Below are 21,544 nucleotides of genomic sequence, written 5' to 3' on the forward strand. Positions count from 1 at the left end.
CATGGGGAATGGGAATAAATGGAAAAGATGATGAGAGCTGAATACATCTCGATAATAGAATCAAAGAGGTCATTAAGAACTCCTTACCAGGCCATTTGCTTTTCTGAAAGCATTATATTTTTTAAAGTATGATACCCAGACTTTCTTCTTTTCCTCTAGCCAAAATAACTACCTACCCTAGTGCCAAAATTTTAGTATAATTTTTAAAAGGGAGCTAAAAAGAGAGGGCTTCCCTGACCACCCTGGCTAAAGTAGCCACTTTCCATCTCTGTCTTACCAACATTTAAAATTTTTCTTTAAGGTACTTCAAATTATCTGAAATTTTATTATTTATTTTTTAACTTGTTTATTGGTTGTCTTCTCCCACCAGAATATGAGTTGAATGAGAGCAAGGATATTGTCTGTCTAGTTTATAGCACATAGTATGCACTCAGTAAACATTTGCTGAATGATTGAGATACTTTATTAATGGAGAATGTTCCCTATGGTCATAGCCATCAGATACTGTAAAATGGGCACTCACATGCTATTATTGACTGCCTAATTCCAAATTCAAGTCCAAATTACTGTAGTTACCCAAAGAAGGACATTTATCGTTAAGAAAAAAGACAGGGTTTCTAGAACAGTTTAATTTTAAGTAGATGGCATTTAATGACTTAAAGACACTTGCCTTAAGTTTGCTTTTTCTGTTTTGTAAACGTGGATGGAGTAAGAAATGAATCTTTTCAAAAATTTTTAATTTTTTTCCCTAAAGTTAAAGTTGCATTTGTAGCCATGACAAAATTTTTAGGTTTTATAACTTATGCTCAAAATTTGAAGCCTTTCCACAGGAATGAGAATATAGAATCTAAGTTCCAAACTAGCAGTCAAGCAATTTGCTATAAGAAATCTATGATAATGATTCCTCAGTGCTGGAAGGACTTTTAGGAAAGTATAAAATGTAGAGGTAAAATATATTCTATTATTAGATGGCCATAGTTTGATTATATGTAATTATTTAGGTATTATCTAAAACGCAGGCCAAATATTAGGACACCAGCCTGGTAGTACTCCTTATGTTAATATTGGAACAATGTCTATTTAAGTATTGTTTAAAATATCTTAACTCAGGCTTCCCTGGTGGTGCAATGGTTAAGAATCTGCCTGCCAGTGCAGGGGACACAGGTTCAAGCCCTGGTCCAGGAAGATCCCACATGCTGCGGAGCAACTAAGCCCGTGTGCCGCAGCTACTGAGCCTGAGCTCTAGAGCCCATGAGCCATAACTACTGAACTCACGTGCCACAACTACTGAAGTACGTGCGCCTAGAGCCTGTGCTCCACAACAAGAGAAGCCACCACAAGGAGAAGCCCGCACACCGCAACGAAGAGTAGCCCCCGCTCACCGCAACTAGAGAAAGCCTGCACGCAGTAACAAAGACCCAACACAGCCAAAAATAAATAAATAAGTAAATTAAAAAAAAAATTAAAAAATATCTTAACTCACTATTAAATTGCTAGCCATTGAAAAGCTCTTTGAAATCTTATCACTACTTTTAATATCAGATGTGTGTGCATATATATAGATTACATATGGGAAAGCATACGGAAGTGTTTGATAAACTGTAAACTAATATATAACTGTTATTATTACAGAGAAGACATAGCACAGTTTTGTTGTTGTTGTTGTTTTTTGGCGGTACGCGGGCCTCTCACTGTTGTGGCCTCTCCCGTTGCGGAGCGCAGGCTCAGCGGCCATGGCTCACGGGCCCAGCCGCTCCGCGGCATGTGGGATCCTCCCAGACCGGAGCACAAACCCGTGTCCCCTGCATCGGCAGGCAGACTCTCAACCACTGCGCCACCAGGGAAGCCCCACAGTTATTTTTTTAATACTAAGAGACTAAAATTCAGTGATGAAGGTCTGAAAAGGGAACATGGCAAGGGGCATGATCTTAGAGGATACCTGCCTGAGTCCTTTGGGGGTGATTCTGGTAGTTACTCTAATGCATTATACCAAGTAAAATTTCCTCAGTAAAGAGAGATGATTGGTCAATAGACCTTCAAGTGGTAGCAGAATAGTTTGTATAGCTTAAAATAATGAAAACAACTTATATGTATACGTCATTATATAAATTTTAGTGCTTTCATGTGTATTATTTGATTCTCACAATAACATGTGTGAGATAGGAATTCAAAGAAATTAAATGATTTGCCTAAATTACCTACTAAATGGCAGAGCTGAGATTAGGAACCAAGCATTGAAATGCTTAAGTCTTTATTATTTAACTTATACTTTAGACATTTGTAGCCCCTTTATGCTAGTCCACTAGTAGGAATTGACGATTCAGTGATAAATAATAGTTTTCCCTAGGCATCTTTCAAGTAATATAGTACGATTGAGGTATATGAGGCAGCAACAGAAATCAAGGCTGGAGGGATTTTCTGACTCTCAAATCAAAGATATATATTTTAAAAATATAAACACAACTTTTTATCCATTTATTTTTAAATTGACAAATAGGCTTTATTTTTTCGATCAGTTTTATGATCACAGCACGATTGAGTGGAAGGTGCAAAGATTTCCCATAAACCTCCTGTTTCTAAACATGCATAGCCCCCCCCCCATTATCAACATCTCCCACTAGATGGAACGATGAACTTATATTGATACATTATTATCACCCAGAGTCCATAATTTACATTAGGTTTCACTCTTGGAGTTGTATATTCTATGGGTTTGGACAAATATATAATGACATTTGCCTACCATTCAGTATTATACTGAGTAGTTTCACTACCTTAAAATCCTCTGTACTCCACCTATTGATCCTTCCCTTTCCACTAACCCCTGGCAACCACTGATCTTTTTATTGTCTCCATAGTTTTGCCTTTGCAAAATGTTACATAGTATGTAGCCTTTTCAGACTGGCTTCTTTCACTTAGTAATATGCACTTATTTAAGTTTCCTCCATGTTTTTATATGGCTTGATAGCTCATTTCTTTATATTTTCTTGTTTTTATATTTATTATTTTTTTCTGCCTGCCAATGCAGGGGACACGGGTTCGAGCCCTGGTCTGGGAAGATCCCACGTGCCGCAGAGCAACTGGGCCCGTGAGCCACAATTACTGAGCCTGCGCGTGCGATGAAGAGTGGCCCCTTCTTGCCACAACTAGAGAAAGCCCTTGCACAGAAACGAAGACCCAACACAGCCATTAATTAATTAATTATTTTAAAAAATTATTATTTTTTAAACTCATTTCTGTTTAGTGCTGAATAGTGTTCCATTGCCTGAATGGGATTTTACCACAGTTTATCTATTCACCTACTGAAGGACATCTTGGTTGCTTCCAAGTTTTGGCAGTTATGAATAAAGCTGCTATAAACATTCATGTGCAGGTTTTTGTGTGGATATTGGTTTTCAACTCCTTTGTGTAAATACCAAGAAGCACGATTACCAGACCACATGATGGATGTATTTTTTGTAAGAAATCACCAAACTTTCTTCCAAAGTGGAAGACATTCCTGTCATCAATGAAAGAGAGTTCCTGTTGCTCTACGCCAGCATTTGGTATTGCCAGTGTTCTGGATTTTTGCCATTCTAGTAGGTGTGTTATGGTATCTTATTGTTTTAATATGCATTTCCCTGATGACATACATTGTGGAGCATCTTTTCCTATGCTTATTTGCCATCTGTATATCTTCTTTGGTGAGGTGTCTGTTAAGGTCTAAAAAATGTTAACCCATTTTTTAACTGAGTTGTTTGTTTTCTTATTGTTGAGTTTTGGAGTTCTTTATGTATTTTGGATAACAGTCCTTTACCAGATATGTCTTTTGAAATATTTTCTTCCAGTCTGTGGCTTGCCTTTTCATTCTTTTGACAGTGTCTTTGTCAACAGAAAATTGTAATTTTAACAAAATCCAGCTTATGAATTCTTTCTTTCATGAATTGTTCCTTTGGTATCATATTTAAAAAACATTGCCAAACCCAAGGTCATCTAGATTTTTTCCTATGTTCTAGGAGTTTTATCATTTGCATTTTACGTTTACGTCTGTGATCCATTTTGAGTTAATTTTTGTGAAGGGTATAAAGTCTGTATCTAGAGTCATTTCTTTGCAAGTGGATGTCCAGTTGTTCAAACACTATTTTTTCTCTATTATATTGCCTTCAATCCTTTGTCAAAGATCAGTTAACTATACTTACATGAGTCTATTTCTGGGCTCCCTATTCTGTTTTATTGACCTTTTTGCCTTTCCTGATCTATTGTTCTTTCACCAATACCACACTGTCTTGGTACGGTATTTGAAATACACTGCATTTGAATACAATGGATGCTACCTATATGATGTCTTAATGATTCTAAATTTAACAGAGAGTCAAGATGAGTAAGTAGAAAATAACTGGAATATTTGGAAAAAGCCAATTCTTCTTAGTTGGATAGCTTTTCTGTGAGTGGATGTATATGCTTGTAAATAAGGGCATTTTGTTATACATATGGTATAGTAATCATTTTTCCAGGAAAAAATTCTTCTAGTTCATATGATGAAATCATTTTTATCATTACAGTAGCTAACACTTGCATGGACTGCACTATCCACATTTAAGTGCATCAAACATTTATCTCATTTAATCCTCATAACAGCCCTGCAAAGTAGGTGTTAATGTTAATCCCATTGGACAGATAAGGAAACTGAGGCACAGAACGGTTAAGTCCAAGGCCACACAACTAGTAAGTGGTGTTGCCAGGATTCTAATACAGGCAGTCTGTCTCCAAAGTCTGTGCTTTTACCTACTACACTGTCAATATTCCCTGATAAACCTTAGCAAATTTTATAACCACTATTCAAATATCTCAAGCACTGTTAACAAGGTATAATAGAGCCTCAGTTTGCTTATTCTTGGATAAGAAGTATCAGGGAATGGAAGTCATAATTTACTAATATTAATACTAAATGAGAAATTTCAGTTCTGAATGTACCGAGTTAACTAAATATTGACAGAAAAAGTTTTCAGCAGGAACAACGGTAAACTATTAGAAATCATTTGTATTCAAGTATTGCTGTGATGATCTAAATTTTAATAGTAATTTCTTCTGAGACTCTAGAAGGCTTACTGTCTTTATCTGTACTAATTTTCTTGTAAACTGAGAAATGATTTGTGAATTGAAGAAATAAAACTTACTTTTTTATTGTCTGTGAATAAAGCCAAAGTAGAAGGTGAAGATTGTATCAGTTGAATGACTAGTTTTATACTTTCAGGGTTTTTTTTTTTTTTTTGCGGTACGCGGGCCTCTCCCGTTGCGGAGCACAGGCTCCGGACGTGCAGGCTCAGCGGCCATGGCTCACGGGCCCAGCCGCTCCGCGGCATGTGGGATCCTCCTGGACCGGGGCACGAACCCGTGTGCCCTACATCGGCAGGCAGACTCTCAACCACTGCGCCACCAAGGAAGCCCCAGGGGGTTTTTTTGTAGTTAAAATACTATTATCTTTAGCTCTCATTCTCTAAACATGTTTAATATTTAAACTGTGGTGATAAAATCAGAAAGGACACATACTTCTGTAAAAATAATTTCTCTGTACTTATTAAAGCATAATATCCCAAATAAGGACGTTTTATTAAAGTTATTAAAAATAAAATGTAATGTCATTAGAATATTTACTTAATTCTGGCCCTCGACTCCCTAAAAGAGAGTGATACACTTCCCTCAAATATATTATTAAGCACAAAAGTTTTGTTGCTATTAACTTTTATAAACAAAATAATAAACATACTTAAGTTTTATGATTTTATTGAAAAAATTAAAATCATTTCTTTAAAATACATTGTAACTTGTCTTTCAGTTAGAGATGAACCACGTCTACCCCAGCATGAGAACTTGACCTTGTAAACTATAAACATTAAAAAGAAGAATCTCACTCTTTGTAATTTTCTTTTAATAAAGGGAAGAGAATTGTGTTTTCATGGAATAATCTCATCAATGTTTGAGTAATAAAAATAAAAAAATACAAACACTAATTTCATATCCTTGTTAAAAATATAGCAGCCTTAAAGAAATTAAAGAAAAAAAAAAGGGTGTTCCTAACTCGTTAGTTTTTGTTCTCTTCAAATTTTCTGCCACACATACACATACCTATAAAATTAAATAAGCACTGATTTATGTGATTTTTAAACAGTGTTTCAAATAGACTTATTATGTAATTTTTTTGTTTTTATTTTTACTTTTAAAAGCACACTTATTAGATGAGCTTTGCTTACATCTCTGCTCCATTTTCCCTACAGGCTGCCATTACTCTTTGCTTTACACACTCTATTTTTGTCATGATAATTATTTACAGGGATGACAATTGCTCTTGCGCCCCCCCATCCCCCCCAAAACAACAACCCACATTCATCTCATCTCAAACAAACTTGGATGAAGAAGATTGAATGTAAAGTGACTGTGTAATGGATTTTCAACTTTTAAGTGTATGTAAGAGTAAAATGTCTCTCAAGTACTATGTAGTATAATAATGACCACATTGATCCATTACCCTATTGCGTGTAATTGCAATGGGTATATTTGTATATATAATTTTTTCTTTGAATTATTTCTTAAGAAATTTCCAGGTATATTTACAGTGCTTCTAAAATCATTTTAAATAACCATTCCCAAATGTTTGAAAGAATTATTTACACTGCTCATTTTACCAAAACCTAGCTAGATTATTTTACCAAAACCTAGCTAGATTATTTTACTATTTAAAGTCTTAAAATTATAATTTCTTCCGTATTAACTTGGAATTTCCAAGTTGAGGGGAATTCTTGCATTTCAACACTACTACTATAATCCTTTTGTGTGCTTATGATATTTGAAAAAAAATATGAAAATCCTTTATCACCGTTCTCTATGTGTGAAGAGCCAGATTTCTTTCCATTTGTTAACATGTAATGCATTTTTCAGAGATGTGAAAGATCTAGCCTTTGGGTTCTGAAATCAGTTAATATGTCAAGTCCTGATAATATTTCTGGCTCTCTGAAAATGATTGAATCAGATAAGAATCTGTTTTTTTTTTAGTTCCCAGCATTACCCACCAGAACAATTCAGAATTTTCATATTACTATACCAGTGTTCTTTGGTAATAAATATTTAAAGGAACTCTCTTGGAAATTAATTCTAGAATAGATGATTTTTATTATATTTTTACTCTACTCTCAATGCTGATCATTGCGCTGGATTCCAACTTGCAATATGCTTTTTTAAAAAGCAGGAGTCTTAAGGTGACTTTGGATATTAGCATTTTTCCTTAAGTTTTCTGGATTTGAAAGTTTATCTTTTGACATTGACTATTCCTTGGTGGGACTAAAAAAAATTGCTGAATAGCTGACAAACCTCTGTAACCTGTAAGTAGGCTAGATAAATACGATACCTTTCTATACCAAGGTGTTTCTAGAGTTTTGAGAAATAGTAAATCCTAGCTGTCAAAATGCACAAAGAGGAACATTATGAAAGAATTGCTGAATCATTAATGTAAGGCTGATTGGTGTATAGAGTAGGTGTTCCCATATTTTTAAAGGTTAGTATGTGATCACCACCCTTTCTTTATACTCTAAACATACAGGTACATTTACTTTTTCTCATAACTGTTCTGTTTTCTTTTAATTTTACAGACTTAAGATATTCAATACAGTGCTCTGTACAATTCTTTTGACATTTTCTTATGTCACACTAACATTTAGCAGCGATTACCTAAAGTGGTATGATAGGAAGGTTTTGTTTTGTTTTGTTATTTATTTATTTATTTTTGGCTGTGCTGGGTCTTCGTTGCTGCGCTCAGGCTTTCTCTAGTTGTGGCAAGTGGGGGCTACTCCTCATTACGATGCACGGGTTTCTCACTGCGGTGGCTTCTCTTGTTGCAGAACACGGGCTCTAGGCACGCGGGCTTCAGTAGTTGTGGCATACGGGCTCAGTAGCTGTGGCTCGCGGGCTCTAGAGCGCAGGCTCAGTAGTTGTGGCACACAGGCTTAGCTGCTCTGCTGCATGTGGGGTTTTCCTGGACCAGGGCTCAAACCCGTGTCCCCTGCATTGGTAGGCAGGTTCTTAACCACTGCGCTGCGCCACCAGGGAAGCCCAGGAAGGTTTTTATTTTATTCTTTTTTCTTTCTGTGTTTTCCAAAATCTTCAGTTAGCATTTATATTTATAATTAGGGAAACTGTGGGTTTTTTTGTTTTTGTTTTGTTTTGTTTTTTTGCGGTACGCGGGCCTCTCACTGTTGTGGCCTCTCCCGTTGCGGAGCACAGGCTCTGGACGCGCAGGCTCAGCGGCCATGGCTCACGGGTCCAGCCGCTCCGCGGCATGTGGGATCTTCCCGAACTGGGGCACGAACCCGTGTCCCCTGCATCGGCAGGCGGACTCTCAACCACTGTACCACCAGGGAAAACCGGGAAAGTGCGTTTTTAAAAGAAAAAATATCTCTCATATTATGCCTCATAAATAGCATATCCAGATTTTAAGCTGATCCAGTTAAAGTCTTAAAAGAAACATGAGTTTTTACTGTCTGTAACCTGATACTTTCTCCTATCATTCCTGAAGCAAGACAAAAATTCTTTAAATAGTGACCCTAGGAGTGGGGAGGGCAGATCTCATTCTGTTTTAGTTGAAGTAACTAAAATCAGATATGAAGCTTTCAGAAGTTATTAGTTTGCCTGAACTATTAACTCTTCTATACTACAAAAAAAAAGAGTTAAAATCATCAGCTAAAGTCATATTTAAGTCCTTTACTGACTTTAAAACCTTGCTTTTGATATTTATGATATGTAGACTTTTACAATGCCAAATTCCTGGCATTTCTGATTGATAGACCCTAGGAATTTTGAAAATGACACAAATTATTTGACAATTTTAATTTAAACAAACCATATTTTAGTATTGTATACCTTACATTTGAATAACTTGAAGTTGAAATTAATATACCTAAAATAAGTATTTTTATTTGTATAATAACTTTAACTTATTTTAATGGTAAGATACTTAATGGCTATAATGATTTTTTTGTTGCTTTCTTACCTAGAATGGAGTAAATAAATGTGTAGTTAGGACATTCTGTGCTGAAATATTGGTTTCTTAATCCACTTGGCCTCTTAAAAAGGACATAAAAATGGTAGAGCCAGAAGGAAAATGAATAGTTAATCGTGGAGGAGGAGAAAACCTAGCTCAATACTTTGACTAGAGGCAGCTGGGGAAGTGACGTCCTGTAGCATTTGCTGTTCTAGAAAGTACAGAGACACGTAGTGAAAATGGGAGGATCTAGAAGGAGGCCGTCTCCTGTGTAGTGTATATTTATCTGTAAGTGAGCTGTTGGGGAAGGAATTAAATACAGAGACACTGTCTGCGTGCTGCCTTAAGACAGCAAAGCTGAATTGCTGATTTGCTTTAACTTTTAAAATACCCAGCTTGGTTTATTTTTCTTAGAATCATTGTATTGCTAAGACTGGGGACGCTGTTTTCTTTCACAAAGGGAATCTAAGTTCATTTCAAGGCATTCGAAATGGGGAAAGACTATTATTGCATTTTGGGAATTGAAAAAGGAGCTTCAGATGAAGATATTAAAAAGGCTTACCGAAAACAAGCCCTCAGATTTCATCCGGACAAGAACAAATCTCCTCAGGCAGAGGAAAAATTTAAAGAGGTCGCAGAAGCTTATGAAGTATTGAGTGATCCTAAAAAGAGAGAAATATATGATCAGTTTGGGGAGGAAGGTAAGTATTCAGTGTACATCTTTCTGTTTCTCCAGCTCTGTCTCTCTTTTTTCTCTCTCAGCCTTCTGGTTATTAAATTAAATTCTCTGACATTTCAAAAGTAGAAAGACAAATAATGGATGAAAACAAGATTTCATCTCTGATCATATGAATGAATGTTATATAGCTATGAATGAAATGTATTTGTTTGCCTTTTTTTGGATTTTGACATTTTGTAATATGTATATTCTACCATTAGATTTATAATGTTAACATTATATTTGAAAAGAAACCTTAAATTCCCATACTCATTAAGAAATTGTGTCAAAAGCCTTATGCAACCAGTTTTGTTTTCTAAAGAATTTTCTGTCAGAACCAGTAAAGATTCTTTAGTCATTTAAAATCTTAAGATTGGCAGTTCAAATTCTGGGTAGTTTATATTTTATTCACGAAAACAAAAGAAGTTTTTTGCCTTTCTTATGGCAAAGCTAGTTTAAATTAAACAGGACAGAATCGTCTCTCTGAGAAGCCGAAGGCCCAGGCATTTAGCTGTAGTTGTTTTTGGCATTCTGCCTGGAGAGGAAAGAATTTTCCTGATGTCATAAAATACCAGAACAAGTTTTTAGCTTAATTGTAAACAGTAATTGTGTGCCAAGAAAATGAGATCTCAGAAATATAATTTTTTGACCTAAAATGGCCACCTAGTTAGAACAATTATTGATTTACTTTAAGGTAACATTATTTCTTTTAAAATTTTACTATCTAGGTATAGAGGAAGGCATGATAACTTCCCTTTCCTCTCCCTGCCACACTTTTGTTTCTTGGATTGTGAGATCAGAAACTAGTTGAATACAGTAAATGGGAATAATTGAAGATTATCCTTTTATCATTCTGGATTTTAAAGTGTTTATCCATCATCTCCATATAATTGTAGCTATAAAGTAAGACTATTTTAAATCGCTAATTTAACAACAACACTTCAATTTCTACAGGTTCTGGGATTTTCAACGTTTTATATCAGGACTAAGTTGTTTTATTACTAATTTTTCTCCCCAGATGTTTTTTTTTAAATCATTGTAGTTATGAAAACTTTTTTCGGGTTTTTTGCTTCCTTTATTGCATTTAATGTTAAATTTTCCTAATTAGAAATATAGCCTAAAGTATAGTGAAGTAGCGACTGCTTATTTTGAGTTAAAACATTAAATTTAGATAAGCAGCGTGATTGTGTAGAGGGTTTTTTGTTGTTGTTTTTTGTTTTTGATCTGAGTTGCCCCAAATTGCAGTTTCTGCTGCCAGTTTTGGTGTGATGAGGACCTGCAGTGTCAGGTTCTTACAAAGTAAATATTGAAAAAAGCAAATAGTGGGCAGTTCAATCCTGTTGGTTCCTTATGACCATACTACTCAAAATACTATGATTTGGTTCTTCTCAAAACCTAAGCAGGATTCTGAGATACTACTAACCATATACTACTCTTTCTGAAGAAGTTATTTTGTAATTTTGTAAAGAAATCTACAAACATGCAGTAACACAATAAATTCCCATGAAAAAGCAAATATCCACTGATTTAATCCCCATCTCACAAATAGCTCAAATCTCTCTATAACTAAACCATAAGATTCAGTGTTTACTAAGGATATTTGCAGAATTTTCAAGTCACCAAATGATACATTTTTCTTGGCTTAATATTACCTCTTAATAGTGTTTTTCTTGGGTGATATTTCTCCAGTTTGATTTTTACTGAGCATCACCAGTGAGTGAATTTAAAAAAGACTAAAACAGGATCATGTGTGTACCCCAAATCTTTTTTTGTTCTTGACTCAGGTAATTGATGTAAGCAGTAGAGGTAATAGGGAAGAATAAGTTTTTTAAAGCATTGAAATATATTATTCAGAAATATCATTCTCTAGTTATGTTACTTTAAAATACAGTTAAATGAAAGTTATTCGATTATGTTTTAGAAATTATCTTCCTTTACAGAAAAGCATTATATTTACTTATCCTTTATTTAAAATACCTGGTTACGTATACTGTTAAAATGTGGGAAAATACTTTTTGTCTTTGCCTGTCATTGATCTGTTTGTGCCTGCAGGCCTGGTTCCATAGCCCTATGTGTTTCTCTAGAAGTAACATAACAATAATTTTAGGACTGTGGGGCCATTACTAATTTACCTGATATACTTTTTTCCCCCAATTATTGCATTCTTTTGCAAGGCCTGAGACTGTGGAAATAAGGAACCGTGAACTGAGAATTGTATGAGTTGAACATGCTAATTTATATATTTAGGACCTACCAGAACCAGTGATCCCAGTATATTTGTGTTTTGAAAATCTCTAATATCCACAATTTTATTTTTTTTATATCTACTTGGTTGTGTTTTTTTGGGTTTTTTTTAATTCATTTATTTGGTTGCGTTGGATCTTTGTTGCTGCTCGCGGGCTTTCTCTAGTTGCGGAGAGCAGGGGCTCCTCTTTGTTGCGGTGCTCAGGCTTCTCACTGCGGTGGCTTCTCTTGTTGCGGAGCACCAGCTCTAGGCGTGCGGGCTTCAGTAGTTACGGCGCACAGGCTCAGTGGTTGTGGCTCTTGGGCTCCAGAGCTCAGGCTCAGTATTTGTGGCGCACGGGCTTAGTTGCTCTGCAGCATGTGGGATATTCCCGGACCAGGGATTGAACCCGTGTCCCCTGCATTGGCAGGCGGACTCCTAACCAGTGAGCCACCAGGGAAGCCCCTCTAATATCCACAATTTTAAATTCTGAGTTTTTTAAAGGTTGAATAAAAATAGAGATGTTTTGAAAGTACCATATGACCCAGCATTTCCACTCCTAGGAATCTGTAAAAGAGAAATGAAAATATAGGTCCATAGAAAGACATGTACGTGAGTGTTCACAGCAGCACCATTTGTGATGGCCCCAAATGAAAAAATCCGAAAGTATCATCTTTTAGTGAATGGATAAAATGTGTTGTATATGTATACACACACACACACACAAATACTACTTAGCAATTAAAAGAACTGATTTAATAAAACATGTTACTAAATGGAATAACCTCATGAACTATGCTAAAAAAGTCAGATGTAAATGACTACATATTCTGTTACTCCATTTGTATGAAATGCATGGATAAGGCAGATTTATAGAGAAAGATAGCACATCAGTGGTTGCCTAGGGCTAGAGGTGGGAGCAGGGATTAACTACAAATAGAAATGAAAGAACTCTTTGGGTTGATGGAAATGTTTTATAACTGGATTGTAGTGATGGTTGCACAATTCTACAACTTCACTAAAACTGTATATTTACAATGGGTTAATTTTATTGTATGTAATAAATAAAACTATTTTTCCATATAGAGACGTTTCTCCATAGTTGAATCATTTGAAACAAAAAACAGAACTACAGAAATTGAAAATTGGATTTTGATCCAGTCTCTCCCCTAAAGTTTTAGGGTTAGTTCTGAATTGTTCCGTGATGTCAACAGAAGTTTATATTAAAAGACTTAAAAAAAAAAAAAAGATTTTCAATAACACATTTTCATAGTAGTCTAGTTTTCTAACATTTCTTTTTCCTTATGCCTTCTTTTTTTATTGTTTATGTTTTACTCAATAACTTAAATACTGAAAGTTAGTATTTATATGATCAAATTTGTGTTTAGTATATTAATCTTTATACTAGCTTGCAGCTTCTGTTCTTCATATAGTTAATCAACTGAATTTATTTACTATATATTTTTTTAAATGAGTATTTACTCATTTTTTGTATTTTTATGAATCAAAGCTGTCTAAAGAATTTCATTATGCTAGTTAACTCTGTAAGTATTTTTTATAAATCTGGGTTCTTACATATTAGATCTCCTTAAAGAAAGTTTTTAAAGTCCTATAATTTTTTTTTCTTTGAAATCCTAATTCTTCTCCAATGCTGCTGCTTTTGATAAACTTTTAATCAACTAACTAACGGATATCATTGTTATGGATAGTATCCCAGACACATAATTGTTTCTGGATTGCAAATTGGTTGATTGGTTGTTTTTTAAATAATAGCTGTCGGTACAGCATACGTAAATGTTGACTCTGGGGTGCATTTCTTGCTCACACGAGTGATGATGATGTCTAGAAAAAATTTTGGATAGCAGAGGGAATCTAGCTGAATATTAAAATTTTCCATGAGCAGTCAGAATGTATGTAGTGAAGAGTTGACTCTGTAGTTGATGACAGGCTTGTTCCAATTCAAGTGCCGGGCAATGCAAGTGATACTTGCATAATAATTCATGTTGTATTGGTGTGAATTTTGGTAGGATTTTTCTCAGTCATAGAGGATACGTAGTTGACTGTTTAGTGTCAAAGCTGCATTGTTAGCTGTTAGGTTTGATAAACGTCACTTCAGACAGTGTGTGAATCTTCTCAGGGACTCTGTAATCCTGATTGAGTTACCATTTTTGGCAGAGGAAGGAAGGGCTTTTAGAGAAAAGCCAAACCCATGATGTAATAACTTAAAATGTTGTTCTTTCTTTTCATGAATCCATTATAGGTCTAAAACATTTAGATTTTGTCTTGTAGAGGGTTAGACTGGGTAGGCTAATTCACTCAATTTACTTTATTAACTCTGTTAAATTATTATACTCTATTTGTGGGATGAAAGATGAAGTGATTGAAATAATTTAGCATTGGTTTAATCACATTGGTAATGACCTTGAGTTATATGATATATATATATATCATTAAAAAAATCTGCCACTAGCTTTTTTTAACATTTGGAGTTATAACTATACCACTAAAATTTATAAAAAGAAGTTTTGGATGAGCTGTGTGTTAAAAGTTCTTGTCCTGCTTATACTTGTCATTCTGATTCTACAAGGCATATCCCTGAGTGCTCTTTGGATATATCATCCAATACATATATTGACAATTTTCAAATTGTTAGATTTCTTTTTGTGTCTCCAGATTTCTATTCACGGATGAAGGTAAAAATTTAAACATCATCTGACACTGTTGGATGAAGTAGAGTACATGTATACCTTTTAGTGGAAGTTGCCAAATAGAATAAGACACGTAAAACTCTGTGAAATCATGCTGAGTGACTTCAGTAGAATTTTTTATTATTAAATTTCTCATATATGTGTATGTGTGATTATACTTTATATTGTTTTTGCTTCTGCCTTTTCTCAAATATCTTGACACTCAAAATACATTTTAAAGTTTATTTTTGGAGGCTTTAAGAATTAGTTCATTCCCTTTATTCAATAAACATGAGCGGGGCTTCCCTGGTAGCGCAGTGGTTGAGAGTCTGCCTGCCAATGTGGGGGGCACGGGTTCGAGCCCTGGTCTGCGAGGAACCCACATGCCGCGGAGCAACTGGGCCCGTGAGCCACAACTACTGAGCCTGCGCATCTGGAGCCTGTGCTCCACAACAAGAGAGGCCGCGATAGTGAGAGGCCCGTGCACCCGATGAAGAGTGGCCCCCATTCGCTGCAACTAGAGAAAGCCCTCACACAGAAACGAAGACCCAACACAGCCAAAAATAAATAAATAAATTTAAATAAATAAATAAACATGAGCGTCTGTCATTTTCAGACCTGTATGCATGAGTAATGCAAAAATGAATAAAATGTATTTCTTGCCCTCAAATTGGTCACTGCTTAAATATATTGGAATCTCTTAGTTTAATTCTCTTGAATTTTTCTTTACAGTTTCATAATTTTTATATTCTTTTCCTGCTTGTTTCCTTGGTCAGGAATGCCCATAAGGCTCATTCAGAAACTTTGCTGATACTGTAATGATATAAATCCTTGTCAGCATTGATCCCTTAAAAGATCACTATACTGTTGTTCTGTGGGTTTCAGTAGAATCTTCCTTCAGTTTGTAGTAGAAAATGCTACTTCAAATATGTAATCTCTTGTGAGCTACTTATTACTTAGTTGAGCTTAAAAAAGAGGATCAAAGGGTCACTATCTTGGGGTCTGAAGCAGGTTGTCCATAATAGACAGAAATAACCAGCCCAAAGGCCTTACATGTCAAAAGAGTTCACAGCTCATGATTTCAGGCTTTTCACATGCTGTTGAAATTAATGCTATCACATGGTATGCCTAGATAAAGAATTTCGTTATCTAGCATAGGATAACAATTTTAGTGTCTAAAATTTTTTTTCATAGGGTTTTCTGTTATTAGAATTTTTTCCCTTTCTGCCACAAATGAGTTCTATTTAATTCTTAAACAGTGAAAGGTGATCTGAAATACAGATAGTTAGTATAAATATGGTATTTTATATTATTGATTTGTGCTGACTGATTATAATGGTACTCAAAGATTTAGGTTACGTATTTTGCATTGATTACTGAAGACATTTCAATTGACATCTTTTATTTTTTATTATTATTATTTTTCTATTTTATTGAAGTATAGTTGATTTACAATGTTGTGTAAATTTCTGCTATACAGCAAAGTAATTCAGTTATATATATATATATATTCTTTTTTATATTCTTTTCCATTATGGCTTATCACAGGATATTGAATACAGTTCCCTGTGCTATACAGTAGGACCTTGTTGTTTATCCATCCTATATATACTAGTTTGCATCTGCTAATCCCGAATTCCCAATTCTTCCCTCCCCCACCCCTTGAATGACATCTTTTAAAAACTTAAATTTATATACTTTAGGTTATCAAACCAGTAGCTTATGAGATAAGAGGTTCCCGATTTTTATTTATTTTCTTTTTACCTGTGGAACAAAGACTCAGGAATAATTTATCATTAAAGATGGGGTTTGGGGCTTCCCTGGTGGCGCAGCGGTTAAGAATCCGCCTGCCAGTGCAGGGGACACGGCTTCGAGCCCTGGTTCGGGAGGGTCCCACATGCTGCGGAGCAACTAAGCCCGTGCGCCAGAACTACTGAGTCTGCGCTCTGGAGTCCATGCTCCGCAACAAGAGGAGCCACCGCAATGAAAAATAGCCCCTGCTCTCCGCAACTAGAGAGGGCCCACCTTCAGCAACAAAGACCCAACGCAGCCAAAAATAAATACAATGAAGTTTTTTAAAAAAAACAAACAAACCAGTTTAAAAAAAAAAAAAGATGGGGTTTGGCAGAAGAATTTGAAAGATAAAAATTTAACTTAGGGTGGAATGATTGGAAGTTATGTAGCTGTTCTGTATTCAGTTATAATGGCATTTCTGGTCAATATTAATAATAGCAACCTAAGTTAGCCAAAGTTTATTAGTAATACAGTTGTTGAAAGTTTAACTTTCAAGAGTTGTAAGCATTTTTCTAATCATGCTTATCTCTTCATTTAGGGTTGAAAGGAGGGGCAGGAGGTACTGATGGACAAGGAGGTACCTTCCGGTACACCTTTCATGGCGATCCTCATGCCACATTTGCAGCATTTTTCGGAGGTTCCAACCCCTTTGAAATTTTCTTTGGAAGACGGATGGGTGGTGGTAGAGATTCTGATGAAATGGAAGTAGATGGAGATCCTTTTAGCGCCTTTGGATTCAGCATGAATGGATATCCAAGAGACAGGAATTCTGTGGGACCATCCCGCCTCAAACAAGATCCTCCAGTTATTCATGAACTTAGAGTATCACTTGAAGAAATATATAGTGGTTGTACCAAACGGATGAAGATTTCTCGAAAAAGGTTAAACCCTGATGGAAGGAGTTATCGAACTGAGGACAAAATTCTTACCATCGAGATAAAAAAAGGGTGGAAAGAAGGTACCAAAATTACTTTTCCAAGGGAAGGAGATGAAACACCAACTAGTATTCCAGCAGACATTGTTTTTGTCATTAAAGATAAAGATCACCCCAAATTCAAAAGGGATGGATCAAATATAATTTATACTGCTAGAATTAGTTTACGAGAGGTAAGTTGGTAGGACATAGGATTCTGAAACCAAACAGAATTATGCATGTGATCTTAGGGCATTTATCTAAATAATAGCTAACATTAATTTTATGTTTACTACACAATATTTTTAAAATTATCATAAGAACCTTCTGAGGTAGTACCACTATTATACCTCATTTATGGATAAGATTATACTTTCTAAGTTTAGTTATTTATACTAACAATTTAAATCACAATTTTAAGTGAATTATATACTATGAGGCCTAGTCTGGATTAACTCTACTCTGTTTTTTACAAGTATGGTTTATGAGATCTGTACTGTAATCTCATCACCTTAGTCCATGTATAGAATTTTTCCAAAATTGTTAACTTGGGTTAATAATTATATAACAAAAAAAGTATTAAAAGACAAAATAATTTATGAGGGTACTGCTTTAATACATTAGTTCGTATTTGTTCTATTTTTAGGCACTCTTTCTCAAATTGGATTGTAATCCTGCAAATAAGGCCATATCAGTTCCCTGCTTAAAATTCTTAAATGACTCCACATAGCATCTACCATAATGTCTAAACTCTTTATCTTAAAATAAAAGGTTGTTTTTAATCTGATTTCTAACCCTCAATGTATATGCATTTCCCTAAGTTTGATGTATTATTATCTCATATACCTCTGTGTCATTGTCTGAGCTGTACTCTGTGGAACACTGCTGTTCCTCACTCTACCTCAACACCTGCTACTGGTCCAATGCTTACCCCAAACTTACCCCCCCTGAAGCTAAGGGGGTAGGTTGGGTGCCCTTTCTCTCACAAAAGACTTCTGCACATACTTCTGTGCCAACTTTGTACTGTATTATAATTACTAGTTTGCTTCTGAATTCTTTGTGCGTTCTTTGAGGTGGGGTCTGTGTGCATGGTCCCTATGTGCTCAGGCTCTAACAGGAATATATGGCATATAGTAGGTACTCAGTAAATATTTATTGACTAAAACATTAAGTATATTTCTTGTCCTAACATTTTCCCTCTAGAGAAGTTTGTAGTTGCTCCTATCTTATTCTTTCTAGTCCTGAATTTCTCCCTCTTCTCTTCTCCCATTCCATCCCTGCATCTTGAATGTTGTAATAGCAGCCTCAGACAATCCATTTCATTCCAGGGCAATGTGAAAGACATTCTTTCCTCCGTTTTTCCTTTTCTTTTCCTTCCCCTTTTCCTTTCCTTCTTTTGTAAAATGTCTGATTATATGTGTCCTGAAGGGACTTTCTAATGTGGAAAAAGTCTTATAATTATTGATATTTTTTGGAGGTTAAAAATTTGCCTTAGAGGTATCGTCCTTTACAGCTGGTAATATTTTTGATTAGACTTTTACGTTTTGAAATTTGTTAATTTTATTTGGTCCATTTTAGGCATTGTGTGGCTGCTCATTTAATGTGCCAACAATGGATGGAAGAACCATACCTATGACAATAAATGATATTGTGAAACCTGGAATGAGGCGAAGAATTATCGGATATGGGCTACCGTTTCCAAAAAATCCTGAGCAACGTGGTGACCTTCTAATAGAATTTGAGGTGTCCTTCCCAGATACTATATCCTCATCATCCAAAGAAGTACTTAGGAAACATCTTCCTGCCTCATAGAATGAAAAACTTCGTTACCCATATTTTGATAAGGCACTGAAAATATAAAAGAACTGGCCATTTACTGATGTAGATGTGAATTCTGTATAAAGACATGTAAATTATTTCGAGGGTTCATTAAATTGCATGAATAGACGGGTCAAATAAAAAGGCAAAAGGGATTTTTACAGTTAGAGAAGAAGAGAAAACCATTCACTGTATTTTATTTCATTTCTCCCAAATCAGAAAATTTTAGTATTTTGCTTACATATAAAACTTGTTTCTGTGGAGTTAGTAGATATATTTCTAATAAAGTACTAGGATATCCAAGTACTTTATTTCTTATATCTTTACATTATCAGTATGATAGGTTCTCATTTATGATGGAAATTTAAATTCTTAACAAAACTATACATGTGATAGGTATTTCTAGAAAGTAAAAACCCAAGTCACTTGGAAATCTAGTTAACTAGATTAAAGTCACCATATGAAATGCTGCTATAGGGCTGGTACCCATAAAAGAATATCCTAATACATATGTTTCACCATTTTGATTTTTAAAGTATGTTGTAGCATTTCTTAATAACATAGTTGTAATGTTCTTAAGGCAGACATTTTCTTCATAAAAAGGATATTAATGGCAATTTATCTCCTGTGGAAATCCCAATTGGCCTGAATTACTGATATTTTAGAAATAGGTTGTTTTTAAAATGCCATATATAATTTTATGCAAGTTGACTATATATCTTGGACTTAATAAATTATAGGTACATTTTATTGTCCACTAGTTAAAAATAATTTGTTTGATAATAAATGTGTTTTTAGAGGAAATATTGCTACTTGGAATTAATTTTCCAATTACACAGCCTTCTATAACTTACTCATAATATGCTATATGTACCATATGCAATTTCCCTAAAAAGAATAAACTACCACTATGGTGTTAAACCAAAATATGGGGAAAATAAACACTAACTGCTGCTTATGAATGATGTTGCTACTACTTGTTATGCATATAAATATTTTACTTTTTCATATGTATAGATTGCATTCTTAGGTGTTTTAATTTTTTAAATATATTTAAGTTTAAAAACTTATTCTGGGGCTTCCCTGGTAGCGCAGTGGTTGAGAGTCCGCCTGCCAATGCAGGGGACACGGGTTCTTGCCCTGGTCCGGGAAGATCCCACATGCCGCGGAGCGGCTGGGCCCGTGAGCCATGGCCGCTGAGCCTGCGCTCCGCAGCGGGAGAGGCCACAACAGTGAGAGGCCCATGTACCGCAAAAAAAAAAAAAAAAAGTTATTCTGTTTTCTGTTTTATAGCTATAGTGAGAATGATATTTTGAACCAATGTTTTTGGTTCAAAAGTGATTTTCAGGATGATTGGTATACAAGGTATATTGAGCCCTGTCACCTTTCAGCAGAATATTGTCTTCTTTTAGAAATTCAACACATAGGTTTTAATCACCACATGCTTTACCACTTTATTGAGATATAATTTCACCTGCTAAAAAGTTTACCCTTTTAAAGTGTACAATCCAGTGGTTTTAGTATATTCACAGAGTTATGCAACCACTTTCTAATTCCAGAACATTTTTATCACCCCAGAAAGAAACTGAATAACCATTAGCACTCACTTCGCATTCCTCCAGCCCCTGGCAAACACTAATCTACTTTCTGTCCCTATGGATTTATCTATTCTGGACATTTCCTATAAATGGCATCAAACAATGTTTGGCTCTTTTTTTTTTTTTTGGCTTCTTTCACTTAGCATAATGTTTTCAGGGTACATCCATGTTGCATCATGTATCAGTACTTTGTTCTTTCTTTATGGCAGAATAATATTCCATTGTATGATATACCACCTTCTGTTTATCCATTCATTAGTTGATGGGCATTTAGGTTATTTCCACTTTTTGGCTATTATGAATAATGACACTATGAACATTTTTGTACAAGTTTTTGTGTACATCATTTTTCAATTCTCTTGGGTATATATATACCTAAGAGTAAAATTGTTGGGAATAACCATATACTTTAGTTGCAAGTGGAAAATGCTTGAAAATACCAGAGAATTCAGCTAATCATGCATATTATTCCATCTAATTCGTAAATGATTCCTTTATAACTTTTCACTGAGTGACATTTAAAACTCCTTAGGGAAGTAAGAACATCATGGAAATTTTCTCACAGGTCTAAAGAGATAAGAGTTGAAAAGCATCAGTCAGAGTGGTAGGTGTGGTTTCTATTTTAAACCCACTGTTATTTATTGTAATTTTCTTGATTAAGCATTTTCTCCCAAGTTAAATAAATGATTTGTAGATTAGATAGATGGATAATCTTTGGATTAAAAAGTATTTTTTTAAAGTACAGAATTATTCTTCTAGTAGTAAAATTAATTTGCATTGCT

General features: G+C 35.0%; 1 protein-coding gene across 6 annotated transcripts in view; it reads left to right on the forward strand.

Annotated features, from left to right (window-relative positions):
- Positions 1-20,126, forward strand: part of DNAJB4 (DnaJ heat shock protein family (Hsp40) member B4) — a 40,912-nt gene extending 20,786 nt beyond the window's left edge. For 2 of the 6 annotated variants that reach the window (XM_067726662.1, XM_067726663.1), the window contains exons 2-4: positions 9,471-9,711; positions 16,972-17,540; positions 18,925-20,126. In XM_067726662.1, coding sequence (XP_067582763.1) covers positions 9,501-9,711; positions 16,972-17,540; positions 18,925-19,158 — 1,014 coding nt within the window. In that variant the 5' untranslated portion in view covers positions 9,471-9,500 and the 3' untranslated portion in view covers positions 19,159-20,126. Of the gene's footprint in view, positions 1-3,028; positions 3,583-9,022; positions 9,712-16,971; positions 17,541-18,924 lie in introns of those variants that run through there. The other 4 variants (XM_067726664.1, XM_067726666.1, XM_067726665.1 and 1 more) reach the window with 3 other exon arrangements.
- The last annotated feature ends 1,418 nt before the right edge of the window (positions 20,127-21,544 follow it).

This window comes from Pseudorca crassidens, chromosome 2, assembly GCF_039906515.1.
Source record: "Pseudorca crassidens isolate mPseCra1 chromosome 2, mPseCra1.hap1, whole genome shotgun sequence".
Classification (NCBI taxonomy): Eukaryota; Metazoa; Chordata; class Mammalia; order Artiodactyla; family Delphinidae; genus Pseudorca; species Pseudorca crassidens.